The following is a 25,562-nucleotide window of genomic DNA, read 5'->3' as shown; positions in this document are numbered from 1 at the left end:
TTTTCAGTTGCAAATGAAACTGAAAATCCATTCCAGGATAGAACTATCCCTGAACAGTACGTGCTCCATTTCCCTTTAGCTCTGTTTGCCTTAGAAGGCAATGCTTTCACCTCCTTTGTGTTGCAACAAGGGCTCAGGTCTACCCAAACTGGATGGGCTGTACTTTTCTGTTTATTTGGCCACCCGACTCTGGAATAGGCATTCCATTATGGGCACTAGTGTTTGAGTGTGCATACCATGCAGCCTACTTCAGAAGGACTTGGAAAGATAGCAAGATGCCTTGTCTGAAGACAGAATGTTGGCTCGTCTACCTCTTATTGTCAGCACTGACTGGCAGTGGTTTCAACCAGGAGTCTTTTCCAACCCACCCTGGACACACCAAGGACTGATTATTTACTTCAATTAAAGGGAAGTTTTCATGTATGCATTGATGCAATAGAATGGATGCTCAAAACTTGAGGGATGTGAACACTGGGAAAAAAGTGTACGTGTGCATCTGCGTGTATATATATATAGAGAGAGAGAGAGAGAGAGAGAGAGAGAGAGAGAGAGAGAGTTTTGTATTCATTTCTTCTGCTTTAGCTAATTCTCATAACTGTTTGAAAGCAGTCCGGCATAACACAGTCTGTTCAATTTGCCTTTAGCTCTGTATACTATAGAAGGCAATGCCTTGGGAGCCCCATGTAGGTTTCCATTCAAGTTTCGGAACAAATGGTATGCTCAGTGCATAAGAGATGATGATAATCATGGACAACTTTGGTGTGGAACAACTGAAGATGTGGATAGAGACTCTTTAACTGGATATTGTCCAATAAAAGGTAAACAATTTCATCTCTCTGTGGTAGCTTATCTTAAAGTTTTAAGTGTCTATACGCTTATTGCATTTATAAATTTTAAATTTATTGTTGTAAATTGTTTTAAATGTTTGTTTTCCTTCTGGGATTGTACCCCCAAGTATGTTTTATAAGCTGGTCTCCGACCGTAATAATTATCTAGCAGGTAAACAATTAAAAAAGTTTTATTTAAACCTTTACTTTGCCATCATATATTTGATGCTTAGAGGAATGGTTCACCTACAAAGAGAAAAGAGAAGCTGTCTCTGTTGCCTCTGTTGTACAGATTGTGCAATTTAAGAAGAAAATGGAGGGTGGGGACCTCTCCCCTGTGAGTCAGAACAAAATGAATTGTCAGTAATGTCAGGCTACCCTACAGGATCAGGCCTGCCGTTTTTCATTTGAAAGCGATGGTTATAAGGATGCAGCTCAGTTCAGGCCAGAATCAAAGTCTAGACCAGAGGTGGGGAGCTGTCAGGAACTAATCAGATGAAGAGGAGTGGGGGAGACCTCCGCCCCAGCAGGCTTCCAGGCAGGAGGCAGATGAAGATAGTATGGACCCAGGGTCATGGTGGTTTGAGACAGGACACACCCCAGAAGAGGAAAGAAAGAGCTGGGAAATAATGGAGGGTGAGGAACAGGAGCAAGCTAGCAGGTGCCCTAGTCCTGAACAGAGAGAGGAGTCAGGTATGATAGAAACAGTACAGCAGTCAAATGACATCATGGCACTTGAAAGCCTGGTAGACTGTAATTTTATAATTTGATGTTAATGTTAACAATGCTTGCAGATGATGAATTTTTCTGGACCAAAAACCATTGGACAGGGGATCTGTATCAGATCAATTCCTACTCAGCTCTAACATGGTACCAAGCAAGCAAAAGTTGCCAGCAACAGAATGCAGAATTATTGAGCATCACCGATTTACAAGAACAAGCATACCTGACAGGTAGGACATAACAAGGCATACCTGAAGAAGCAATTGGTGTCCTGTGATATTCTGCTAATTAGTCAATACTGTCTCAACTATAGACAGCAACTTCATAAACATTATATAAGAAGTAACCTCACCCCTAGAGGAGTTTCGAACAATCCCCATACAGGTTATCCGTTGCATCTCAGGTTAACAAAGGATCTGGTGCTTCTTCTGTGTCTTTAACAACTGTATGAGGAATTGAATGTAAGGTTGTGTCGGTTGAAGATGATGAAGCATTGTACCTGCATACTAGACAAAATGTTCCATCTAATTTCTACCCTAGAAACATAAAAAATGAGTATGGTCGTACCTTGGTTCCTGAACGGAATGCATTCCAGGAGTCTATTTGAGTTTGAGAACCAAGGCACAGCTTCCAATTGGCTGCAGGAAGCTCCTGCAGCCACTCAGAAGCCACTGAAGCCATGCTGGAAGTTCAGCTTCCGAAAATCGTTCAAAAACCGGAACAATCACTTCTGGTTTTCGATCGTTTGGGACAGGAACATTCGAGTTGCAAGGCGTTTCGCTTCCAAAGTTCCACTGTATTTCTTTCATTTTCTTATTGGCCCCTGCCTCCAGCTTCCTAACTATAAACCTCATGCTACATAATATCTGCTTACCTGGGGCTCCGGAGGAGGATGTTTGTCACACAGTATGACTGCAGCTGGGCCCAGAAGGCCGCCATCTTCCTGCCCAGCCAGGGGAGGGGATGGCCACCTGGTACCCCCTCCCACCTCCGGCCGTTCTGTGGCCTAATTCAACCCAATACCAGTATCCTGTGTCCATTCTGTCAGCCCTCCCTACAGCAGCTGCAGACATCATATGCCTGTGGCAGTGATTCAGTATGACTGATATTCTTTTCCTTGAATAGGATTAATAAATGATAAGAAAAATGACTACTGGATTGGATTGAACTCTTTCGATGTTGAGAGTGGGTGGCAGTGGATTGGCGATCGTCCTTTCAGATATTTAAACTGGGCTCCAGGTAAGTAAACATTGGCATGCCAACAACTAAATAAATACTGAAAGCCATCTCCATTTAGTATTCAGTCACATATGGTATTATTAAAAAATTGTATTCTGCCCTATACCTTCAGGTCTCAGAGTGGCTCACAGGATAAAATCACAATATAAAAACACAGAATATATAATCAAAATAAATATGGTAAATGCTTCAAGGGATTTACTGGCACCTATAAGATCCAGAATGGATACTACCCAAAGGAATTCTCTGGTTCTCACCAATACCCTGAAGTTTAGTTATCCATTGTCTCATGGAGGGTATTCTCATTCCACCCCCCCGCCCCCAGTGTTGACAAATGTTCATTCTGGCAGCAGTCAGCAATCTTGCATTAATTACCTCTCCCCTCTTGGTACAATAACTTTAACATATCCAAATAACAATATTAGAGGCTCCAAAACTTTGCCAATTGTTACTTCAATTTTGGTTATTCTATCCTCCCAGAATTTTCTGATTTTAGGACATAACCAAAATATGTGCCACATCCCAGCATTTTCTGCTTTAGGACTCCAATAGGCATCATTCAATGTACTATATATCCAATTAAGACATAATAGTGTCTTAGGTACCAGCAGAAGAAGAAACACACATTTAAACACATACAGAGTTATTTTTCCATTTCAATGTCAAACAAACAACATATCTGGGAGAAGAAAAGGCTAAGGAGTAAACCAGACACAAATCTGGAGTCCCTAAGAAAGCGAGATGGCACCCAGGGGCGGAGGAAGTGGGGGGCAGGGGGGGCAGCTTGCCCCTGGTGTCACCACTGAGGGGGATGACAAAATGCTGGGCGGCACTCACTGCAGGGCCTGCAGCGCGCCCGAGCCACGTGTCTCTCCTGGGAGTGATATGGTGGCTTGGGCACCCGCAGGCTCTGCGCTGTCCCAAATGGTCCACCCACTGCCTCCCCCTCAGCTGTAGGTCGGCTGAGTGGGAGGAGGCAGGCAGACTTCTCGGAGGCCCCGTGGAGCATCCTGCTCCAGCTCGCCCTCTCCCATAGGCAGCTGATCAGCTTGCTGTGTCGCTGGTGGCATCTTATACACCTCCTTCCAGCAACTCCTGCAGCCAAACTAATGTCACACGTATTTCTCTGATTTCTTTTGAGCCACACCAGTAAGGCCGAGTGTGGGGTCTTATCATCTGGGTAGCCCAGGACTTCCATACACACTGTCCAGGCTTGCACCACAGGGAGGTCATTTTGGTGCTGTTACTGCAGCTGTTTGAGTTCATCCCCAGAGGCGCATTTTATTGTCTCTTGAGACAGACAGATGTCAACAATAACAACACAAGCCTTACCCATTCCATAAAAGGGCTCCTGTCTGTCTCATTTCCCCTCCCTGGGGAGTGCAGAGAGGGAGAGAGAAGCAGAGAAGCAGAGGGTGTGTTCTATCTCACGACTAATGAGAAGAATCACCGGGTTTGTTTACCTAGCCTGCCGGAGGTCGCAGACGGACGGTAAACACAGTATCTCGCTCAAATGCCTCGGGGGAGGCCAGGTACCTCTGACTGTGAGCCGAAGATACTAACATATGGCAGCCTTCGGATGGTTGCGATTCATCGGACATCTGCATGAGAGGCTGGTGGATTGTCCTCCTCTGCTCCAAGGAGGAAGAGAGGCGTCTGAAAGAAGCCAGAGGCTCAACAGACAGCTGGTGGAAAGAAGAGGTGTTTTCCAGAGCAACAAAGTTCAAGGTATGCTGCATTTCGGGCTAAAAGTGTGAACGCAGTTTGATTAATTCACTGGTTCACGGAGCTGCGTTTTGGAAAAACAAAAGCTCCGGGAGGAAGAGGCCTGCAGCTTGAAGGCTGAAGCCTGCATTCCACAAATTCTTGTGGTTGATAAACTGTCCTATTGGAATGCATTGTTGCTAAGTAACGGAAAGTTGGAAAGTTACTGGCAAAGGGGCTGGACTGTGAGTGTGAGCCTGGGAAAGCGAAACAAAACCAGAGAGTGTTTTGGCTACAAGTTTACGTGCCCTTGGAAGGGACTTTCCATAGCAGCCAGAGTTTAGCTGCCAGGTGCAAAAGAGCGTAAACAACTTGCAGTTTGCCTGCGTGAGAAAGAAAAAAACAACTGTTGGATTTTACAGCTTGTTTGAAAGTGAGAGAGGCTTGGATTCAAAATGGATGCCAAGAAGGGGGGAGACTTGCCTAACTCATCTCCCCTGACCAGAGACAGTTATTCATCAGGGTCTGGATGGATAACTACCCCAGAAGGGGTGAGCCAAGATGATGCTGGCCAAGTTCCTAAGAGCTCAACGAAAGCTGAGGAGAGCTTTGACCCCAGAGGGGAGAGTGCAGGAACTGTGGCTGTTGGAACTGTTGGTGTTCCTGAACAAGGTGCAATGGGTGTTGCTGACAGGGGGAGGGAGGAACGGAGTTCAAATCTCCCCACTGATGAATCTACTGGAGAGCATGGAGTAGCATTGAGTGCTGTCCGATGCTACAATTGTGGACAGACTGGGCATCTACAGCGAAACTGTAAGAAGCCGCGCCAGTCAAGAGGAGCAAAGAGCAGCTCTACGAAGCCTGAGGCGTCAGGCAAAAGCCGTACCAAGTGCCAGGTGAAACCTGCAAAGGCTATGATGGCGAAAGGAACCACGCCAGATGTTGGGAACTCGTTCATAATTGACACGGGCGCAACGGTTCATATGTGCCCGCACAGACAACTGTTTACGACGTTGAAGAAGCAAAGCTTCGCTGTGAAACAGGCCAACGGTCAAGAGTTGGAAGCGACGGGAATTGGGACTGTGTATCTTGAGAGTCTGAACTTGACTATAAGTGATGTTTACCTGGTTCCAGAACTGAGATTTAATCTGCTGAGTGTGTCGCAGATTGCAAAGAAAGAACTGAAACTGACCTATGATGCTAAAAGCTGCAAGATCTACAAAGATGGAGAACTGTTTCTTACTGCCAAAGAGAAGGATGGACTGTATTTGTTGACTTTTGATCAAAGTGATTACATGAAATGTAATTCTTCTGATTCTAACGAAATCTCTCTTGCAGGTGTGACCAAAACGAGCACCAGGAAGGTGACCAAGAAGGTCGACAGAGCATTTCAGCGGGTGTATGCTGATGTGATTGGTCCTCTAGAACCATCTAGGGGCGGTGCAAAATATTACCTTCTGTGTGTGGATTGTTTCACTAATTATTCTTGGGTTTATATGATGGAGAAACCGCAAGAAACTTTAGAAAAGTTTCAGGAGTTTTGTGACAAGGTTAAAAATATGCATGATGCTAACATTGATTGTCTTTTCACAGATGACAAACAAGTTTTTCTGTTACAGAAGTTTCAGAAGTTCCTGGATGGAAAAGGGATAGACCACAAAGTTGCTGTTTCGACCGAAGCGTGGAACAGGGGGGTCTGTGTTACAGTGAACAAAGAATTGCAAAAGGGGATGAATGCGCAATTGCTGAGTTCACATTTGCCACATGAATATTGGGCCGAATCGCTAGCGTCCTATCTTCATGTGTGGTTGAGAAAGGTCTCAACAGAGTTGGGATGTTCTCCTTTTGAGAAGCTGTTCAATAGAAAACCTTCTGTTGCCTATTTTAAGGTTTTCGGGTCTCATGTGAGAACAGAAGCTCCAGGTGGAGTAAAGAATGCCAGAGGCATTTTTGTGGGTTATGAAAAAGGTCTCTACAGAGTAATTTTGTCTGAATCTGGTCAGGTGATTCTCACAAAGTTCCTAGAGAGTGCTCCAGAGCAAGAGCGGGTTGTAGAACACACATTTCCCACAGGAAACGATTCAGATGATGTTGATGATTTTTCTGATGTCACAGATTACAGTGGTACTGATGATGATGACAGTGATAGCTCAGAGAGTTCAGTTGTAACAGTCATTGAGAGGAAATCTCACACAATGGATAGACCTTCACAGGTGAAGGAAGAACCACTGATTGCTACTGGTTCTCAACAGAGTCCAAAGGTTGAACCAGTGAGCACAGAGGATCAGAACCTCATACGCAGGTCTGAGAGAGTTACAAAGGGTGCACCACCAAAGAAGTACTCAAAAGAGTTTGCTAACGTAGCTGTTGCATGTGTTGCTATTGTTAACAACTCAAAGCAGGTTGAAGCAGTGTCTAAGTCAGAGACAAAGACACAACAGAGAGTAGCTAGCCAAGGTAATGCAGAAGCACTCATTCCTTGGAAGCCAGACAACCAGAGAGGTACACTGGTGAAACCAGTGGTGGGGAGTTCCAAGGGTGGAACTGAAACAACAGGGGACTGTTATATGTATAACAACTGTTTGTTCTCTTCTCTGGATCATGTTTTGCCAATTGATGCTTTTGGGGGAGGATGTTGGGAAAAAGCACCAAGGCAAAAGCCAGCTCCAGATGGCTGGAATGCAAAACAGGATGTTATGTTTTGCAGATGTACTGTTGGAGAAAAGGTGGAGCCTATTCTCTGTACTGAGCACCGGATGTTAGCTCAGTGTGTCATCTGACCTGTGCTGGAAGTACAGGGGAGGAGTTGTGACTCTTCTGATGGAGACTGAAGGGTGCAGTCACATTTCTATGTACTGTTGAGTGACAGGAATAAAACATGTAGAAAGGACTCCTGTCTGTCTCATTTCTCCTCCCTGGGGAGTGCAGGGAGGGAGAGAGAAGCAGAGAAGCAGAGGGTGTGTTCTATCTCACGACTAATGAGAAGAATCGCCGGGTTTGTTTACCTAGCCTGCCGGAGGTCGCAGACGGACGGTAAACACAGTATCTCGCTCAAATGCCTCGGGGGAGGCCAGGTACCTCTGACTGTGAGCCGAAGATACTAACAGTATATACATGCTTTAATAAATCAATAAAGTGTATTGGTATTTAAAATCTTGTAAGCAACATCTTGAAATAAATAATAATTACAGTGTTGCTATGTTAGTACAAAGCAAAAAATAATTACAGTTTTTCTCACTCTTTCTTAAAGGTAGCCCATCTCCAGAAACAGAAAAGATCTGTGGATCAATGCAGTCTGAAAATGGCAAATGGCAGAATAAAAAGTGTCAGGATAACATTGGGTACATTTGCAAGAGAGAAAATTCTTCATCAGATACTTCTGTTATTTCTTCAGGTAGGATGCTGCACTGGGAATGAAGTTTACCTTTATATTGTTGTATCATAAGTTATGGAGTGTGTCAGTGTCCAATATTTCTTAAAACTTTTCTCTAGTAATGGAGGTTTTGTTATCTGTATGCAATGTGAAGCATTTTATTGGACTCAGATGCTGGAGGATATTTTATCAGTAGCCAAGAATAAGTTATCTATCGGTAAAGATGTAAGGCGTGGTCTAAAAAGGCATATGTTACAGAAACCTGGACCACATATGGTCAGTGCCTGAGTAGATTTCCATGGGATGGATATAATCTAGAAATCAATCGTGAAAAAAGATGGGAATTATAGAAAAGAAAGAAATATATTGGAACTCCTGTACAAAGCTCAAACAGTCTTCCCCCTACATCTAACTTTGTGATTATTACATTTTTGTGTAAACCTTTGTGATCCTTATGAATGTGGTTTATAATTATTATCAGTCAAGTCATTGAAAAGGTGTGAGTTGTATGCAAAGAGGAGGAAAGCAAGTGAGGAGGAGGAAAGCAAAGCCAGAATTAGGGTGGTGTGGCCAATTTCTCTGCACAGGGCACTGAGCCAAGGGGGAACAAAATAAATAGATAAGTAAATAAGGAATGAATGAATGTGAAAATAAGAAATATTGGGGAATGCCATTTTTTGTCTTTGCTCAGGGTGCAATATTCCCAAAGCCTGCCTCTGAGGAAACTATCAGCTAGGACTGCTGAGAATATATGATTGCAAGTTTATGCCATGCTATAAAAGTTTATATGTTCTATGACATTTCCTTGTGCTCCTGCTTGCGCAAGATCTTGTGCAAGTGGAAGGATGTCTTCAGATTTAATTTCACAATTTCCTGCAGTAAAGGGTGGACTCCTCAGCTGGCCTGCCACTTCCACTCACTACACTCGGCTGAGCTGTGCAAATTCATAAAACATGCCTCACAGGGGGAGAGTAACCCCACTTCCCAGTCCCACCTCAGATCTTGTAGACTTGGCTCACCACCATTTTGTTACCTCAACTGGGTTTTGAAGTGGTTGCAGAAGGGGGGGTTCTTACCAGAAGCCTCTTCCTCAGAAGCTTTGACCACTTGTGGTGGTGCACCCTCTGCGGGTGCTGCTATTTTCAACACTGAGCAGGTGTTGAAAATGATAGTGCTTCCTCATGACCTGGTACAAACCTAGGACCTGTTCAACAACTTTCCTGGGATGAGGGAGCCCCATGAGTTGCCAGGGTTAGGTCTGGTAGACCCCAGTAAAGGGGCTGTATGAAGTCCCCTTCTGCATCATACATGATGTTTGACTCAGTCCCAAATTCTGTCATTGGATTAATTGACAATACATAATTTCTAAGGACCGTTTGTATATGTGTGAGAGAGAGCAGGTTGCCTTCAACAAGTGTGGTGCCACAGAGTTCTGCCTTGGGCTTGGATGAAGGAATTGAGGGGATGTTTATCAAATTTGCAGATGAAATCAAACTGTGAGGGGTAGATGATACTGCAAAAGTTAAAATCAGAATACAAAAGGACCTTAACAGATTGGAGAACTGGACCAAAACTAACAAAATGAATTTCAACAGGGACACTTAGCCAAGAATAACCAGATTCACAAATAGAACCTGGCTTGACAGCAGTGCATGTGAATAGGATCTAGGGGTCTTAATAGACAACAAGCTTAACATGAGTCAACAGTATGAGGCAACAGCAAAAAAAAGTTAATGCAATTCTAGGCTGTACCAGCAGATGTATGGTGTCCAGACCAATGGAAGTAATTGGGTCACTCTATTCTGCCTTGGTCAGACCACAACTGGAATGGAATACTGTATCCAGTTCTGGGTGCCACAATTTAAGCATACTGATATGCTGAAACATGTGCAGAGGATGGCAATCAATATGATCAAGTGTCTGTAAACCACGCTTTATGAGGAACAGTTGAGGAAGTTGGGTGTGTTTAGCCCAGAGAAGAGAAGTCTGAGAGGTGATACCTTCAAATGCTGCCAATGTCAGACTTTTGGAGCTTCCCAATGGCCGTCAGAAGACGTAGCAGTTAAGGCATTGGGTAGGATCCATAGTAATTAATGAAAAGGAGTGCTGTTCTTTGGGTTTGCCTTCCAGGAAATTGGGGTGCCCTGTTAAAGGTATCCTAAGAGAGGTGCTCATAAATCCAGATGGGGGTTGAGGACCATAGCACTGCAGTAGGTGGCGATTCTGATGGGTTGCTCCTATTTGGCGTAAGTCATAGGGCATTCCTATCTCAGAATCGACCCCATCACCAGCAGTCAGCAGACGGGCCGAATGAACAGGGAATCACCCAGTGCCTGAGCCAAATTCATTTATATCTGTAATCAATAAAGTTGTGGCCTGTTTTGATCCAAGGACATAGTCCTGGTTGTTGTTTCTTAAAAAAAAAAAAATCATGTATGCAAGGCACCAGGCAGTGAGCTCAGTGCACCTGAGCATGTTTTCTTTAAGGAAATCCATTCAGTCATGCTATCTTAAATATGATTTTTCTCTTTTTAGGTAGGTCAAAGCCTATTAAATGTTCAGATGGCTGGGCTGCATATGAAGGCCACTGTTACCGCCTTTACAGACACCTCAAGATGTGGCCGCAGGCACTATCATCCTGTCGAAAGGAAGGTGGAGACTTAATAAGTATACACAACATTGAAGAACACAGCTTCATCATTTCTCAGCTAGGCTACCGTAAGTATATCCAGAAAGTTCCGTTCTCCTGGTATCCAAGATATATGTGAGATAAAGGGGAAGAGAGTTTTTGAAGATTCAGGACAGATAGAAGAAAGGACTTCTTCACGCAGCTCAGAGTTAATTATGGAACTCACTCCCAAAGGAGGCAGTGATGGCCACCAACTTGGATGGTTTTAAAAGAGGATTAAACAAATTTGTGGGAAGGAGGGTTATTGATGGCTACGAGCCATGATGGCTATTCTCTGCCTCCACAGTTGGAGGTAGCAATGTTTCTGAATACCAGTTGCTGGAAGCCACAGGAGGGGAGAGTTTGCTCTTGTGCTCAAATCCTGCTTGCTGGTTTCCCAGAGGCATCTTGTTGGCCACTGTGAAAACAGGATGCTGGACTAGATGGAGCAGCAGGCTCTTCTTATGTTTTGTTGTTGTTGCCACATGCTGGAATGGAATGTTATTGGGACCCCTTCCCTGATTAAAAATATTTTGGAGGGATTGTCTGTTGTTGTTGTTGTTGTTGTTGTTGTTGTTATGATGATGAATATGGGACACAAAAATGTCAGATGTGAGATATGGCACAGACTATTACAGCCTTCCTCAGCCTGGTTCCATCCTGATGTTTTGAACTACAAACCCTATACATTTCAGCATAACCAATGGGCAGGGATGATGGGAGTCTTATTCCAAAACATTGGAGGGTACCAGGTTAGTGAAGATGCTAATGCATCTGTAATACTGCATTATGTGACTGACACTCCAAAATAAACTTTTTGGCTTGCCCAGGGGTGGGGGAATTCAGGCCTGGGCTCTCAGTCTAGCTTTTGGGGCTCTCCGTAGGCGACACGCACTGGATGTGTTCAGCATCCACCACAAGAGCTTTTGCTTTGCTGGTAGTGGCTCTTGCTTGCCTAGATGGAGAAGACAGTATGGCTGCAAGGGTCACTCGCCTAAAATTCAGAGTGGGTGGCAGTTGCAGTCCTGGCGCATCTCCCCAGGAGCAGAAAAGATCATTTTGCCCTCACAGCTGGCCATTGGAATACTCCTCAGCCAGCTGCGCGGGATGATGGGATTGTCTGTCAAAATTCTAAATATTCTGGGCCAATCAAGATCCTTGAGGGGTGGTTTGAGCAGCAGATCCGAGTACTAGTCTTCACTCTGGTCCACCTGTGGAAAATTAAAAGCCTGCTGAGCATTGGACTGTCAGCACAGTTGGCAGAAGAACAGCCTTCCCACCAACCCTATATACTGTTCCTTGGGCACCTCGTTTTGAAGACTTTGCTGTGGTTCAAAATGGTTGCTGTATTAGGGGCTGGGAAGGAATTTGCCAGCAAACAAATTTGGCCTGTTTGGGGTTTCTGTCTTCCTAATAGTAATCATCACAACTTTCAGCAGATAAGGTATTGGGTGGAATCTTTAGTCTGTCTTTGGGTGTGGGCTGACATGGTGGACTACCCCAACCACAAGCAGGTGCGATATATCAGGGTATCCTGGAAAAGTGTTCATAATCAAAGTTCTGTCCTGAAGCCAAGTGGGGAGCAGCTGGGCTTCCAATTGCAGCCCTGGGCAGGCCACCTTAGTTGACCCACATCTTGAGGTGGCCCTTAACCTACATCTGTAATCAATAAAGTTCTGGCTAATTTTTAATCCCCAAAAGTTGTTGTGGCATCTTTGTTCCTCCTGCCTTCCCTTGCCACTACCTTCCACAGGGGGGCTCACTGCACATGGGTGTGCAAAAGCCCATAAGTTATGTGTGACTGAAATGTAGCATTGCTCTACCCACTGTGAAACATCTGGGTTTTTTGCAATTAAAGTTAGGGAGTAAATAACATGATGAATTTGTGTTCTTAGAGCCGGAGGATAGTCTATGGATAGGACTGAATGACCGGAAGACTCAGATGTATTTTGAATGGAGTGATGGATCTACAGTGAGACTCACCAAGTGGCAGAAAGGAAAACCCACACACATAAATGATGTGCAGAATGACTGCGTATTCATGAATGGGGAGGTAAAAATAAGGAACGCTAATAGAGATGTATTTCCCTTGGATTCGTCTTTGTGTGAAAGACCAAACAAATATACTGACATCCAATCTGACACTCCCACAGCTGTGCTAGTGCACACCAAACTTTCCTACACTGTCCTTGTACTGTCCAGGTAAGCAGCATAATTGGTGTAAGCAGGGTGACTCCACAACACCCTCCCCACCACGCCAGCTGCTCCTGTTAAAAGCTAATTGTATACAGTGGTACCTCAGGTTACATACGCTTCAGGTTACATACACTTCAGGTTACAGACTCCACTAACCCAGAAATAATACCTCGGGTTAAGAACTTTGCTTCAGGATGAGAACAGAAATCGTGCTCCGGTGGCGCGGCAGCAGCAGGAGGCCCCATTAGCTAAAGTGGTGCTTCAGGTTAAGAACAGTTTCAGGTTAAGAACAGACCTCTGGAACGAATTAAGTACTTAACCCGAAGTACCACTGTATTGCAATTCTAGGAGAACTAGGGGTGTAAGGATACAGTGATTTGCCTCCCATCCTTTGTTAGTCATAATTAGCACTGTTTCCATACCACTACATGAAAAATGATCTTCTTGAGAATCTCGCCATCTTTCTTTTTCTTTTTCTTTTTTAAAGAGGAAGCTTCTAGCAGATATGATTGTGCCATCACTTTGGTGATGCTTCAGTTCTGGGCATTGCTAAGTGTACCTTCCCATAATTAGAAAAATTAAAATAAATTACACAATTAGTAAAAATAAATTGAAGAATACATTTTGCAAAGTAAAATAATATGCATGATCTGCAAACAAACGTAAACAATGCATTTTTAAAGACAAGATAAGAGAAATCTGAATTTTATATTTGGAACGTCTACAAAGGTAGGAATTAGGCCACCTCACCTTGAGTTCTCCAGTTGGGATAGAAGTATATTTTCAAATGCTGCCAATTTTTTGCAGGCTGAAACCTGACTTTGTTTATCATTAACAGGCTTGAAATAAATCTCTCTCTAATCCTTGTTTCTTGGTATTATTGGTTTAGGCCGGGGGTGGAGTGCCATTTTAGCTCGTTATCTGCACCACCACTCACAGTCTCACAACTTATTCTTTTTTCTCAGTATAGAAATTCATTATTGTAGAGGCTGTAGAATTCAGAGCAGCGCAAATGTAATGGGTGTTTTGTGCAGCTGTCCCCCTTGTGCAACAATAGAAAACTTTGCGTCAAGAAAATGAGAAAGTGTAAAGATAGTCTATCCTCCTTCATTGAGATACGCATTTCTTCACCTTTCCATCTCCAGAATGGATACTGGGCAGATAATTTTTGTGAAGAGGAACTTGGTTACATCTGTAAAAGAGCACCTTTGGCAATTCTTTCTGAAGAACCTGAAATTGCTGATCCAAATTGCCAAAAAGTAAGTATAAAGTCAACCATGTAGTAGTTTAAAAAGTGAAATAAGCATATATGCCATCCATTTCTATTCTTAATATTCTATTCTATAAGAGTCTAGTCTATAGGATTTGTCGCCCATTGATGCAGAGGCACCTCTAGCCTTGAGATAAGCTGTACAATTTCTCTCTCCCATATACACACCAATTGCTTGCCCTTCCTCAATCGCATTCTCTCATCTTCAGCAACTACAACACCATTAGCTTTCCTCACTTCTTTTATTTTTTACTGCTAGCAATGGGAAGATCTAGACTGTTGTCCTAGAGGGTTTTCTGTTACTTAAATTTCTCTTTCTTTTATTTGTTTATTGAGAATAACAATTTATTAGCTGCACTGCTAGTAATTAAGGTAGCAAACAATGATAAATAAAGCAAAATAAAGTAAACTCGGGAGTCCAGCATCACTGCTAAAAATGTATAAAACCTTGCCAGGTGGTGAAAAGGCCAAAGAGAATAAATGTGTTTTGCACACCCTCTGGAAGGCAAATAAATAAAAGCAAATGCAGATCTCAGGGAGGAATTTGCAGTGCCTTGGGGCAACTTTTTCAAAGGCCCTGCTCCTCATGAGGGCAGTTCCAGCAGATACGCATTATACCATCCTCCCACTGCCCATAACAGGAAGAGACATTCTTATAAATCTGTGCTGGTCTCCAAGGTATCAAATGCTAAGCTTAATCAAATTTACTTGGAACCAAGGAAACTTCACTTCTGGATTATAGCCTGTAACCACACTTCAAATTGAGCTCTCATGTGCTTATGGAAGTGTGTGTTCTTTGGGGTTGTCATAGAATCATAGAATTGTACAATTGGAAGGGACCCAAAGGGTCATTTAGCCAACTCCCTGCAATGCAGGAATCTCAACTAAAGTATCCATGACAGATGGCCATCCAGCCTCTGCTTAAAAACCTTCAATGAAGGATAGTCCACCATCTCCCAAGGGAGCCCACTGTCTAACAGCTCTTACTGTCAGACATTATTCTTGATCTCCATTCTTGTAATCAGAATACAAGTCTTGCCCTCCAGAGCAGGAGAAAACAAGCTTGCCCATCTTCCATGTGACAGCCCTTTAGATATTTGAGGATGGCTATTGTATCTCCTCTTTCCCTGGCTAAAAATACCCTGCTCCCTCAACCATTCCTCATAAGGCTTGGTTTTCAGACCCCTGATCATCTTGGTCACCCTCTGTGATGGCCTGGGAATCCGATTCAGAGGCTGAACCGGAGGAACCCCAGCCTGCACAAGAGTCCCCGCCTCCAGGGCCGGCTGAGCTGAGGCGGGGCCTTGGATCTGAAGCGCCTGCACCTGTGCCGGATCCTCAGGAGCAGGTACCAGGTGACTCCACTCTAGCTCCGGAGGTGATTAAGGACACAGTGCCTACAGGTGCACCTCTCCCAGCCCTACCAGAGGAAGGTGAGTCTCCCCCTGGGTCCAGTAACTCCCCAGCCTCTCCTGAACTGCAGAGGCTTAGGGCAGAGAGGCGGAGGGAACTGGTTTCTCCCAGGAGGAGTGCTCGCCTTAAGGCCAGGAGAGGCGGATCTCCTGGGGGCCGGGGCCGCCCCTGGCCTCAGAGAAGATAAAGGCCAGTCAGCCTGGTCCCAGGTTGTGGGAGCAACGTCGTTGAGTACCTGCTCCTGCCCGGACCCAGACCTGCCCTTCCAGTGTTCCTGTCCCCGCCCGGCTTCCTGCTTCGGACCTCGCCTCGCTCTTTGTGAACTGTTTCCAGACCAGTGACCCAGGACCGGACTTTGACTACGCCAATGGTAACCTTCCCCCCGGGACCAGCACACCCTCCTCTGCACACATTCCAGCTGGCCAATATGCTTCTCAAATTGTGGTGCGCAGAATTGGACACAGTATTCCAGGTGTGGTCTGACCAAGGCAGAATAGAGCAGTGCTGTAACTTCCTTTTATCTGGACACTATACTTCTGTTGATGCAACCTAGAATAGCATTAGCTTTCTTTCTTTCTTTCTTTCTTTCTTTCTTTCTTTCTTTCTTTCTTTCTTTCTTTTTGCTGTATCACATTGTTGACTCATGTTAAGCTTGTAGCCTACTAAGACCCGTAGATGCTTTTCACATGTACTACTGACAATCCAGGTGTCCCCTGTCTTATATTGGTGCAGCTGGTTCTTTCTGCCTAAGTGCAGAACCTTACATTTGTGCCTGGTGAATTCCACACAAAACATTTTGCGATTCAGATAGCGCCCTGCGTGCATTTGAAGATCCTCTATTGAATACATGGAGCATTTCCTGAGTCAGAGAAAAGTATTGGACAAGGGAAGCTTATGCATATGCCTTGGAGCCTCTATGTGTACATTAAAGGCCCTTTATCAGTCTTTCAGTGTTAAGGTATTTAAATGTAAAGTTTCTATTTTATCCCTTAGTTATATATCAGGATTGTTCTGTTTTCACTTTTTGGTTTCACACTACTGCAATTTTCAAAAGGGCAAAAAATAATAAAGATTGTCACATTGACTGGGGTAGCAACTTACTGGCAACAGCGCTGAAGGTCTCTGATTCATTGATCTATCCAATAAAAAAGAAGCACTGCGAGTTCGTGCACTGGTGGGGTGATGACATCATTGTCCCTGGCAACATATAGGAGAACTCTGTGTAAGTTCCATGATGTCTAGTGGTGGATGTGATTCTCATCTCAGTAAATGTTCAGCAGCACCATTAAAATAAACGCAATGTCTCCATCCTGGTAATATTGTGGTAACATATGGTTGTTGGTTCTTCTATATCAACAGGGCTGGAGAAGGCATGGTTTCTACTGTTACTTAATTGAACAAACATCTGCAACATTTTCAGAAGCAAAGACATCATGTGCAGCAAATCACGGATCTTTGACTTCTGTGGAAAACAGGTATCAAAACTAAATGGTCTTGCTGTTTGGAGGGCATATACTGTATTCCTTTCTTCTTCCCTTTGCTGGACATGAAAGAGAAATGATTACTTTTCTTGTGACTATGGGTTGTTTCCAGCTAAGGTTTGCTCACATTAAACTTACTGATGGACATAAATTATCTGTGCTCATTAATTTCAATGGGTCTACTCTATTGTGAACAGGACTAACAACCATATGTGTTTTATGTGAGTGAAATGTGTAATTGCTATATTTCTTTGTCACATAATGAATATTAAGATTTGACCTGTAGCCTGTGACTAAGCTACTTTCTTGAATTAGCTGCTCTATGTTTCTTGTGAATTTCCTACTTGATTTGCAATCTGTGGCTTGCCTCACTTTCCTGAAACTTCTGCACTGCATGGACCTTGCACTCCTTGTCACTGATTTCATTACATGCAACTCCCAGTTTACACGGGGCACTGTGTGTCTAAGTGAAATTACATATATTTGAAACACCACTGAAAAAGCCTGCAAACACCTCATTCTCCTCTGCCCCCACCCTGATCTGCCCATTTTTGTATGGGGTTTGGGTCACTTCCAGGTTCAACGTGATGCATGCATGCACAGACACACACATATTGGCTGTGCCTATAATGGTTGCTGCCTGTATTGTCCCTGGGTGGTGGGGAGACTTTCAAATCCACTGTTTTTCTCTCTCAAGTGAGTGGATGTTTTCTAGAATTCCTTATAAAATCCTTAATCCTATCCTGTATGTATGTTACACATGTCGCCTAATGTGCAGCCTGGGCTGAGATTCTTCTGCTTCAGTTATTTGCTCTGGATGCACTTGTATTTTTTGTTTTTCACTTGTAAAATTGCTGTAGACTGAATTGTATAGATAGATGCAAAATGCAGGTATATTGCTTAGTGACAGTGGATCTATTGGTTTAGACACTTCCCTTTCTCCACTGTGACCTCTCCATTGTCCTGCTAGGCTCTGTACTTCAACAGGAAGAGAACTGTCCTGTGGTAGGCCATCAATTTAGTTTTAATATATAGGAAATTAAAAATAATTCGAAAGAATTGATTACATATTCTTCTCCACAGATATGAACAGGCCTTCCTGACTAGTCTAGTTGGACTTCATTCTGAAAAATATTTCTGGATCGGCCTTTCAGATGTAGAGCAACCAGGGACATTCAACTGGACAAATGGAGATGGTGTTCTGTTCACCCACTGGAACTCAGGAATGCCTGGTAGGTATTGCCTGAAGTCCATCAGGAATGGTATTTCACAAAGGCTTTCTCCAATTGTTTTGAATATCTGTGAAGAACAAGGCTCAGCTGAACTTTTCTTGTACTTCCAAAAGGGCGACAACCCGGCTGTGTTGCCATGAGAACTGGGACTGCAGCTGGATTGTGGGATGTTGTGAACTGTGAGGAGAAGGCAGCCTTCATCTGCAAACGATGGGCAGAAGGTTTGACAACAACTCCTGCTCCCAAACCAACTCCTCTGCCTGCATGTCCAAATGAATGGCATCCAAGCAGTACTAGACGTGTGTGTTTTAAGGTAGGTATACCATTTCTTGAGGATGCAGGTGGTGCTATGGCCTAAACCACAGAGCCTAGGGCTTGCCAATCAGAAGGTCGGTGGTTTGAATTCCCGTGATGGGGTGAGCTCCCATTGTTCAGCCCCAGATTCTGCCCACCTGGCAGTTCGAAAGCACGCTAAAGTGCAAGTAGATAAATAGGTACCGCTCTGGCGGGAAGGTAAACGACGTTTCTGTGCGCTGCTCTGATTCGCCACATGACCCGGAAGCTGTCTGCAGACAAACGCCGGCTCCCTCGGCCTATAGAGCGAGATGAGCGCCGCAACCCCAGAGTCGTCTGCAACTGGACCTAATGGTCAGGGGTACCTTTACCTTTATACCATTTCTTGAATCAATTTCAGTGCCAGTTCTTGCTTGTTTCAAAACAAGGATGGATACATATTTCAGTATGTCTGTTTTAATTTCAGTGTTACTGCTCAGTGCAGGTTTTTTATCGTTACTCTTTTTATAGTGGGGTTTGGTTCCATGATTTATTTGAACTGTCAATATTCAATTGCTTATTACAAGTTTTATAGATGGGGAGGGTGGAAGGTAGATCTCTGGTAGGTTTGCAGTAGATCAAAATGGACTTACAGAACTGGCATTAGAGCAGAAGAATCAACCTTCTGACCTTCTGTAGAAGAGAGACTGTGCTTGTGCAGTTTATCCAGGACTTTCAGATGGAAACACAGAGAGATTTGTGCTTCCCTGTATTACCTGCTCTCTCAAGAACCACCAGTCTGGGAGTTCCTTGTGCAAAGGCAGGAGGAAGGGCAGCTGGTGGGAGGGACAAAATGTTGGGAAGAAAGTTCAAACTGGCATCAGTGGGAGCCTCCTGCACAAAGCTATTTCCGTACATTTTAAAAACATGTACAATTGTGCCATGTCTACTTTGGTCATTAGCCACCATTGTTAAATGCCAAATAGGTGTTCATGCAAACCACACAAGATCTCACTGTGAATGAATTTTGCAAGATTTGTTATTACCAATATGCAATTGTATTTATATGCATTTAGGCCTATTACAAAGAAACAAAGAACAGGAAATCTTGGTTCGAAGCTCAAGATTTTTGTAGAGCAATTGGAGGAGACCTAGCTTCTATTCACAGTGAAAATGAAAGAAATGTTATAATGGAATTGTGAGTTTCATTGAATGGTATTTCCTTCACTTTGTCTCAGTATCAAAAAGGGTTGGGGAAGACTTTTGCATTTTTTCTTGTGAACCTCCCAATTGACACTTCCTGAACCAAGGTATGAACCCAAAACACCTCTCTCCTCTGAAATGCATGTACTAAAATGGCCTGCCTCTCACTCACTTCCCTCACACCCCTCTCTCTTTGCACAGGTTCTGTAGCTGCAGTTTGTGTTAACTATCTTACAATGCAGTTGTACCTTGGAAGTCGAACAGAATCCATTCCGGAAGTCCGTTCAACTTCCACAATGTTCAGAAACCAAAGTGCGGCTTCTGATTGGCTGCAGGAAGCTCCTACAGCCAGTCAGAAGCTGCGGAAGCCCCGTCGGAAGTTTGGCTTCCTAAAATAGTTTGCAAACTGGAACAGTCACTTCCGGGTTTGTGGCATTCGGGAGCCAAAACATTCGAGAACTACCGTATTTTTTGCCCCATAGGACGCACTTTTTCCCCTCCAAAAATGAAGGGAAAATGTGTGTGCGTCCTATGGGGCGAATGCAGGCTTTTGCTGAAGCCTGGAGAACGAGAGGGGTCGGTGCGCACCAACCCCTCTCGCTCTCCAGGCTTCGCGCAGATCTCCGCAAGCCGTGGGAGCCCGCGCCGGGCTCCCGCTGCTTGCGGAGAGTTGCCAGCATGCCAAAGGCTGGGCGTGCTGAGCTCAGCGCGCCCAGACTTCGCACACCTCTCTGCAAGGCATGGGAGCCCGGCGCTGGGCTCCCATGGCTTGCGGAGAGTTGCCTGTTCTGGGGGCTGGGGTCGGGGGAAGCTCGGGCTTCCCCCACCCCAGCCCCCGCGCCTGGGGGGGAAATAAATTTTTTCCCCTTTATTTCCCCCCCAAAAAACTAGGTGCGCCTTATGGGAAGGTGCGTCCTATAGGGCGAAAAATATGGTAAGCTGTTTGAAAAACCAAGATACGATTGTAAAGGAAACACAACTTGCTATATGTTGAGGTGGTAACATTTCCTACTGCCCCACACTTTCCAAGAGCACCTCCTGTTTCCATAAATGAACCATGTGCATAGGGTTGTGTGCATGTCCAGTAAGAGCGAGGCTCACTTGTAGGGTGATGGTTATGTGGGTGGAAAAGCAGCATGGCCCTGCTTGGCTGGGGTGGGGGCGCTCCGGCATCATCAGTGGCTTGCCTGCCCCGGGCGCCAACAACTAACACTATGCCACTGCTTTCAGTCTCCACTTTGCCAAGCTTTACTAAAAGTATATTATCCCACCACTTCTTGAACATTCATCCCAGTGACCAGCAGCTGGGAGCTACCGATTTACTAGAAGGCACTACATTGTCACATAGTTAGCTTTGTTCTGAGGGGGGCTTCTGGGAAGCAAAAGGAGAAAGTTTTATCAAATGTATAAATGAACTCATGGGCTGCAGAGGACTGGGGACACCTGGATTATAATGTGGTCACCTATACAGAACCAATAACTTAGTTTGAAATCCAGGTGTGCTTAAGAATTGACCATGTGAGCAGAAGTTAGGCACACACAGTTCCTGCTCCAAACAGCACACCCGCTCCAGAAATCTGATACTGTACCAAAAATTAAATGTATGAACTGGTGATAGATTCATTTATGCTATTTTCCTAAAGAATATCAAGCTAGTCGCAATACAGACAACTTCCCATTTACACGCGTTGCTGCAAACTTACGCGTTGCTGTAAGTGGCACAACAAAGCACAAAAACAGCCCCAAAGAGTGCAAAAACAGCAAAAATGGCACAAAAACAGCACACAGCATTCTCATTGGCTTTTCCAAGGGCAATCCCAGCAGCCTTTGCATTGACCTTTGAGGCCAGTGGAGAGTTGGAGTTTGAGAACGGTGGTTTGGAGGGAGCAATTGTGGTCTGCTGTTTTTATTAAAAAAAAAGGTTCCCAGAGGTTTTGGAGGGTGTTTACAGGCTTTTTCAATGGTGTTCAATAACATGGTTTTACTTAAAGGTATGGTGCCTTGGAATGTATCCCTTGTTAAAATGGGGAGTGGTCTGTACCATGAAGTTTAAAACACCAACTGTATCTACATCCATACTGTGTTTGCAATTTTCTGATCTCTGTATATTTATTGTTATATATTTTAGAATTAGGAGAAATTATGAACATTATTGGACTGGTTTCAGTGAGCTGGCACCCAATAAAGGATTTACTTGGAGTGATGGATCTCCTGTAAGTAAATGACCTCTTACTCTCGAACTGAACTTTGACAGATCCCATAGCAGTATTTTCGATTTTAAGTCACTGGAAATTTCAGTTTTTATAAACATGATTTGCTTGTAATCTAATTTTTAGATTCAACACTTACGGCAGTTACTACGAAGCAGTGGCGGAGCTTCATGCTCCAGCAATGGGGGGTGGGGAGCAGATGGGGGCGTGGCTGGCTGACATCCTGGGGGCATGGCACGTGTCCCGGGAGCATGGTGTGCCTCCCGCAGGGGTGTGGCATGCATCCTGGGGCCATGGCATGCCGCCTACGGGGTGCGGCGCCCAGCGCGGGCCAGGTGGGCAGCCACAATGGCACCCCACCAGGATCACGCTGCTGGGGGTAATGCGCTCCCCCCCGCCCCCTCTTCTTCCACCAGTGCTGAAGAGTTGCTGCTTGTCCGGTTGGATTAGATTTGTTTTTATATGTTTAAATGAACATTCTTTATTTCAAAAACAAGGATACTGGAGCAGGAGAGCACACGCTGACTGCCTGGTTTATGTTGTTTTGAGTATGTGGGCAGGTAGGCTGCACTTCTGGAACCAACAAGTGTTAAAATCTAAGCAATGATTCAGATTCCTGGAACAGCCAGGCTAGCTTCTTGTTAAGGTAACTGGCCATCCCAGTAACAAAGGAAGCGGTTTGGCACTAGAGGAAAAATGGGTGGGGGCCCCTACCTCAACTCACGCATAGTTAGAAAGCCAAAGGCATGGGCCACAGGGCCAGTCATCTAGATAACTTACAGTGACCAGAACTGATTCTTTATAGTAACCTATAGGATCAACACAGTATTAATAAGCAAATGACAGCCCATCTCTCTCTCTCTACATATGCCCATGCACACATTTGTACAAATCTTTCAAAGACTGCAACATAAGTCTGTCTCCTTTTCTGTATATTACTGCTAAAGCTTTTTTTTTTAAGAAAGAGTAAGAAATCTTTATTCCCACTGTAGGTAGACTTTGAAAGGGATTTTGATCTTAGAGGTCCCTACAATGAAGGTACAGGATGCAGAGCCATGTGTGTCTATAGTGATTGGCAGTATTCTGATTGGTGTGAATATTTTAAGAATTGGGTTTGCCAAATAAAGAGAGGTAAGGTACCCTTTTAATCTAACACTAGTTCATTAAGCAAAGTGAACAGGCTTTTTGCTGCTCTGCTGAAACCTGGCATTTTAACATGTTTATTACATGCCTAACTTTTCAGAGGAGGAAATAATAATGTGAAATACATTCAGCTGTCATTAAGAATGTTGCAGAGTTCAGATCCTTGGCTTTCATATTATGAGATATGAAGTACAGGTGTCTCCCCACTTGCGCGTGATGAGCAGGCATGCTCCCGCTGACATGTGTGCCCTTTTCGGCACCAAAAGGGGCAGGAGCAGTACAAGGTGTGGGCAGAACAGGGAAATCCCCACTCATGTTCATCCCAGCGATGCACACGGTAGCCGGGAACAAAACCCCAGTGTAAGTGGGGATTCCCCTGTCTTCCATTTTGATGAGAACGAGGGATCTAGTGCATCAAACTCTTTGTGAATACAGAAGCCACTGATTGTTCTGTCGCATTATTCTGTCAGAATTACAGAAATGTCATATGCTATAAATGACACTTTAATTTTTATGTTCTCCTGTTTGCAATATGAAATGATGTAATAAAATAGAAATTACACTAGGGTCCATTATAATTAACGTGTTTTGTTTTTCAGGTGTAACAGTGAAAAAAGATCCAGTCGTTGGTTTTGGTATGTTGGGTGATTCCACCTTTCCTTGGTTCACGCATGCCTCTTTTAAGCAGCACCATGGAAAGTGGGGCTGGGGCTGCCTTATCAGCTCTCTTGGGCCATTGATGGTTCTGCCAAAGATGCAGGTGCTCCCTGGCTTGGGCTTGTTCAATTCTGCCTTCCCTCAGGTCACACAAGTTTAGGTAGCCCCAGGGAAAGTGAGAAAGGAGCCACTCCACCAGTTTCTTTTCATCCATTGGAAATTCTGTCAGGAGCCAGTGGCAGCTGCTTCCTAACCTGGGCTTGCTTGCTTGGATTACATATAATTGGGGAGGAACTGTATCTTAGTGATAGAGCATCTGATTTGCATGAGGGAGGTCCCAGGTCCTCCATATCTCCAGGTAGGACTGGGAGACATCCCTGACTGAAACCCTGGAGATTACAGCCTGGCGGTGTTGACAGTACTCAGTTAGGAGGACCAGTGGTTTGGCTTAGGCACCCCCTATGTTCCTGAGTGTCAGATCTCCTTAGCTGCTGTACATCATATTCTTATAACTTGAGTTTATCCTTCTCCTTCCCCACCCCTTTATTATTTTTGCATTTTCACTGGCTAAGGCTAGGCTAAGAAGATTGTACTGCTTTGGAATGTAGGATTGTCCCTCCACTTTTTTTTCAGGCTGCACTGCCAGTGCACAATTTAACAGCTTGACACACAAAAATTAGCACAAACACTGGCAGAATGTGGTTCTCCAGCTTCAGAAAAACCACCTGCCTGCCTGAAGTTTAGTTGTACTAGGCAACTACTGAGTGTGAGTGAGAGCAAGAGAGATGTTATCTCAGTACCTTGGAATTTGAAAGGCTTAGTCGCCAAACGTTTTGGCTCCCGAACAATCGCAATACGGAAGTGAGTGTTCTGGTTTTCCAATGATTTTTGGAAGTCAAATGTCTGGTGTGGCTTCCCCGGCTTCCAATTGGCTGAAGGAAGCTCCTGCAGCCAATCATAAGCCATGCCTTGGTTTTCGAATGGTTCCAGGAATCAAATAGACTCCCGGAACGCATTCTGTTCGGCAGCCAAGGTACGACTGTACTATGTATGTCTACCCAGAATTAAGTCCCACTGAATTAAGTTCAAGAGTGATGATGTCACAACCCCACTGCCCTTCTCCACAAAAAGATCGCCCATCATGGGGATGAAGGCTGATTCTGTTTCATATCTGGTCCGAAACCCAGACTGAAAAGGCCAAGAAAATCCGTTCTCTCCAAGAGCATCTAAACTACTACTAAACCTCTCATGCACCTTGCCCCTCAAAGGGCCACTGGTGACTTACCAGCTACCTTATGTGAAATCATAGGACAGTACCTTTAAAAATGCAGTGCCTTGTATACTTGCATTTTAGCTCATGCCCCCCCCCCAAATAATGCTGTTATCATCACCACTGAACCAACTTTTTCCCCCTTGGGAAATACATGTCCATGGTTCTAGGTGCTCTTTTTATATTTTACTTTTAAAATATTTTATCGGGGTAACCAAACTGTTTTGTTTTTAGTTGAATGTGAACAGGAATAAAGCATGGAATAGAAAAGGGGAGTGTGGTGGTGGTGGTGGGGTCCTTATAAGTTTCAAAACTGAAATAATGTATCTGTCTAAAGTAGGGGGGTCTTCATTAAGATCACTGATGTTGCTTAGCTGGACCACTTGTTCTGTGAATTAATGTTATTCACATGTTTATATACCTCTTCAAAATCTTTTGATGAAGGGTAGCTGAGAAATATTTTAAATCAAATAAATAAAAATATGCTTTCTTTTGCAGAATATGCATTTAAAAGAATTGAAAATGGCTGGATTTTGTATAATGAGAGCGAGTACTATTTCAGCAATGCAATTTCATCTGCAGAAAGAGCATGGGAATTCTGCAAGAAGCAACATGCAGATCTTGTGGTCATTGAAAGTGAAACTGAAAGACAGTTTTTGTGGAAATACGTAAGAAATATA

At 44.2% G+C, this 25,562-nt stretch overlaps 2 protein-coding genes across 2 annotated transcripts in view; both read left to right on the top strand.

The window, feature by feature from the left end:
- The window catches only part of LOC308459250 (macrophage mannose receptor 1-like), a 100,659-nt gene that overhangs the window by 4,007 nt on the left and 71,090 nt on the right, over positions 1 to 25,562 (top strand). The gene's annotated exons all lie outside the window — the stretch shown is intronic.
- The window catches only part of LOC308459249 (macrophage mannose receptor 1-like), a 128,075-nt gene that overhangs the window by 75,009 nt on the left and 27,504 nt on the right, over positions 1 to 25,562 (top strand). The window contains exons 3-17 of the mRNA XM_080974382.1: positions 645 to 818; positions 1,622 to 1,780; positions 2,676 to 2,789; positions 7,744 to 7,887; positions 10,402 to 10,584; positions 12,430 to 12,587; positions 13,876 to 13,989; positions 16,773 to 16,888; positions 17,978 to 18,126; positions 18,240 to 18,439; positions 19,476 to 19,597; positions 21,731 to 21,815; positions 22,805 to 22,943; positions 23,555 to 23,590; positions 25,381 to 25,550. Coding sequence (XP_080830508.1) covers positions 645 to 818; positions 1,622 to 1,780; positions 2,676 to 2,789; positions 7,744 to 7,887; positions 10,402 to 10,584; positions 12,430 to 12,587; positions 13,876 to 13,989; positions 16,773 to 16,888; positions 17,978 to 18,126; positions 18,240 to 18,439; positions 19,476 to 19,597; positions 21,731 to 21,815; positions 22,805 to 22,943; positions 23,555 to 23,590; positions 25,381 to 25,550 — 2,063 coding nt within the window. The remainder of the gene's footprint in view (positions 1 to 644; positions 819 to 1,621; positions 1,781 to 2,675; positions 2,790 to 7,743; positions 7,888 to 10,401; positions 10,585 to 12,429; positions 12,588 to 13,875; positions 13,990 to 16,772; positions 16,889 to 17,977; positions 18,127 to 18,239; positions 18,440 to 19,475; positions 19,598 to 21,730; positions 21,816 to 22,804; positions 22,944 to 23,554; positions 23,591 to 25,380; positions 25,551 to 25,562) is intronic.

The sequence above is a fragment of the Podarcis pityusensis genome (assembly GCF_964106645.2).
Source record: "Podarcis pityusensis genome assembly, chromosome: 12".
NCBI lineage: Eukaryota > Metazoa > Chordata > Lepidosauria > Squamata > Lacertidae > Podarcis > Podarcis pityusensis.
This window is presented reverse-complemented; position numbering and strand designations above follow the sequence as displayed.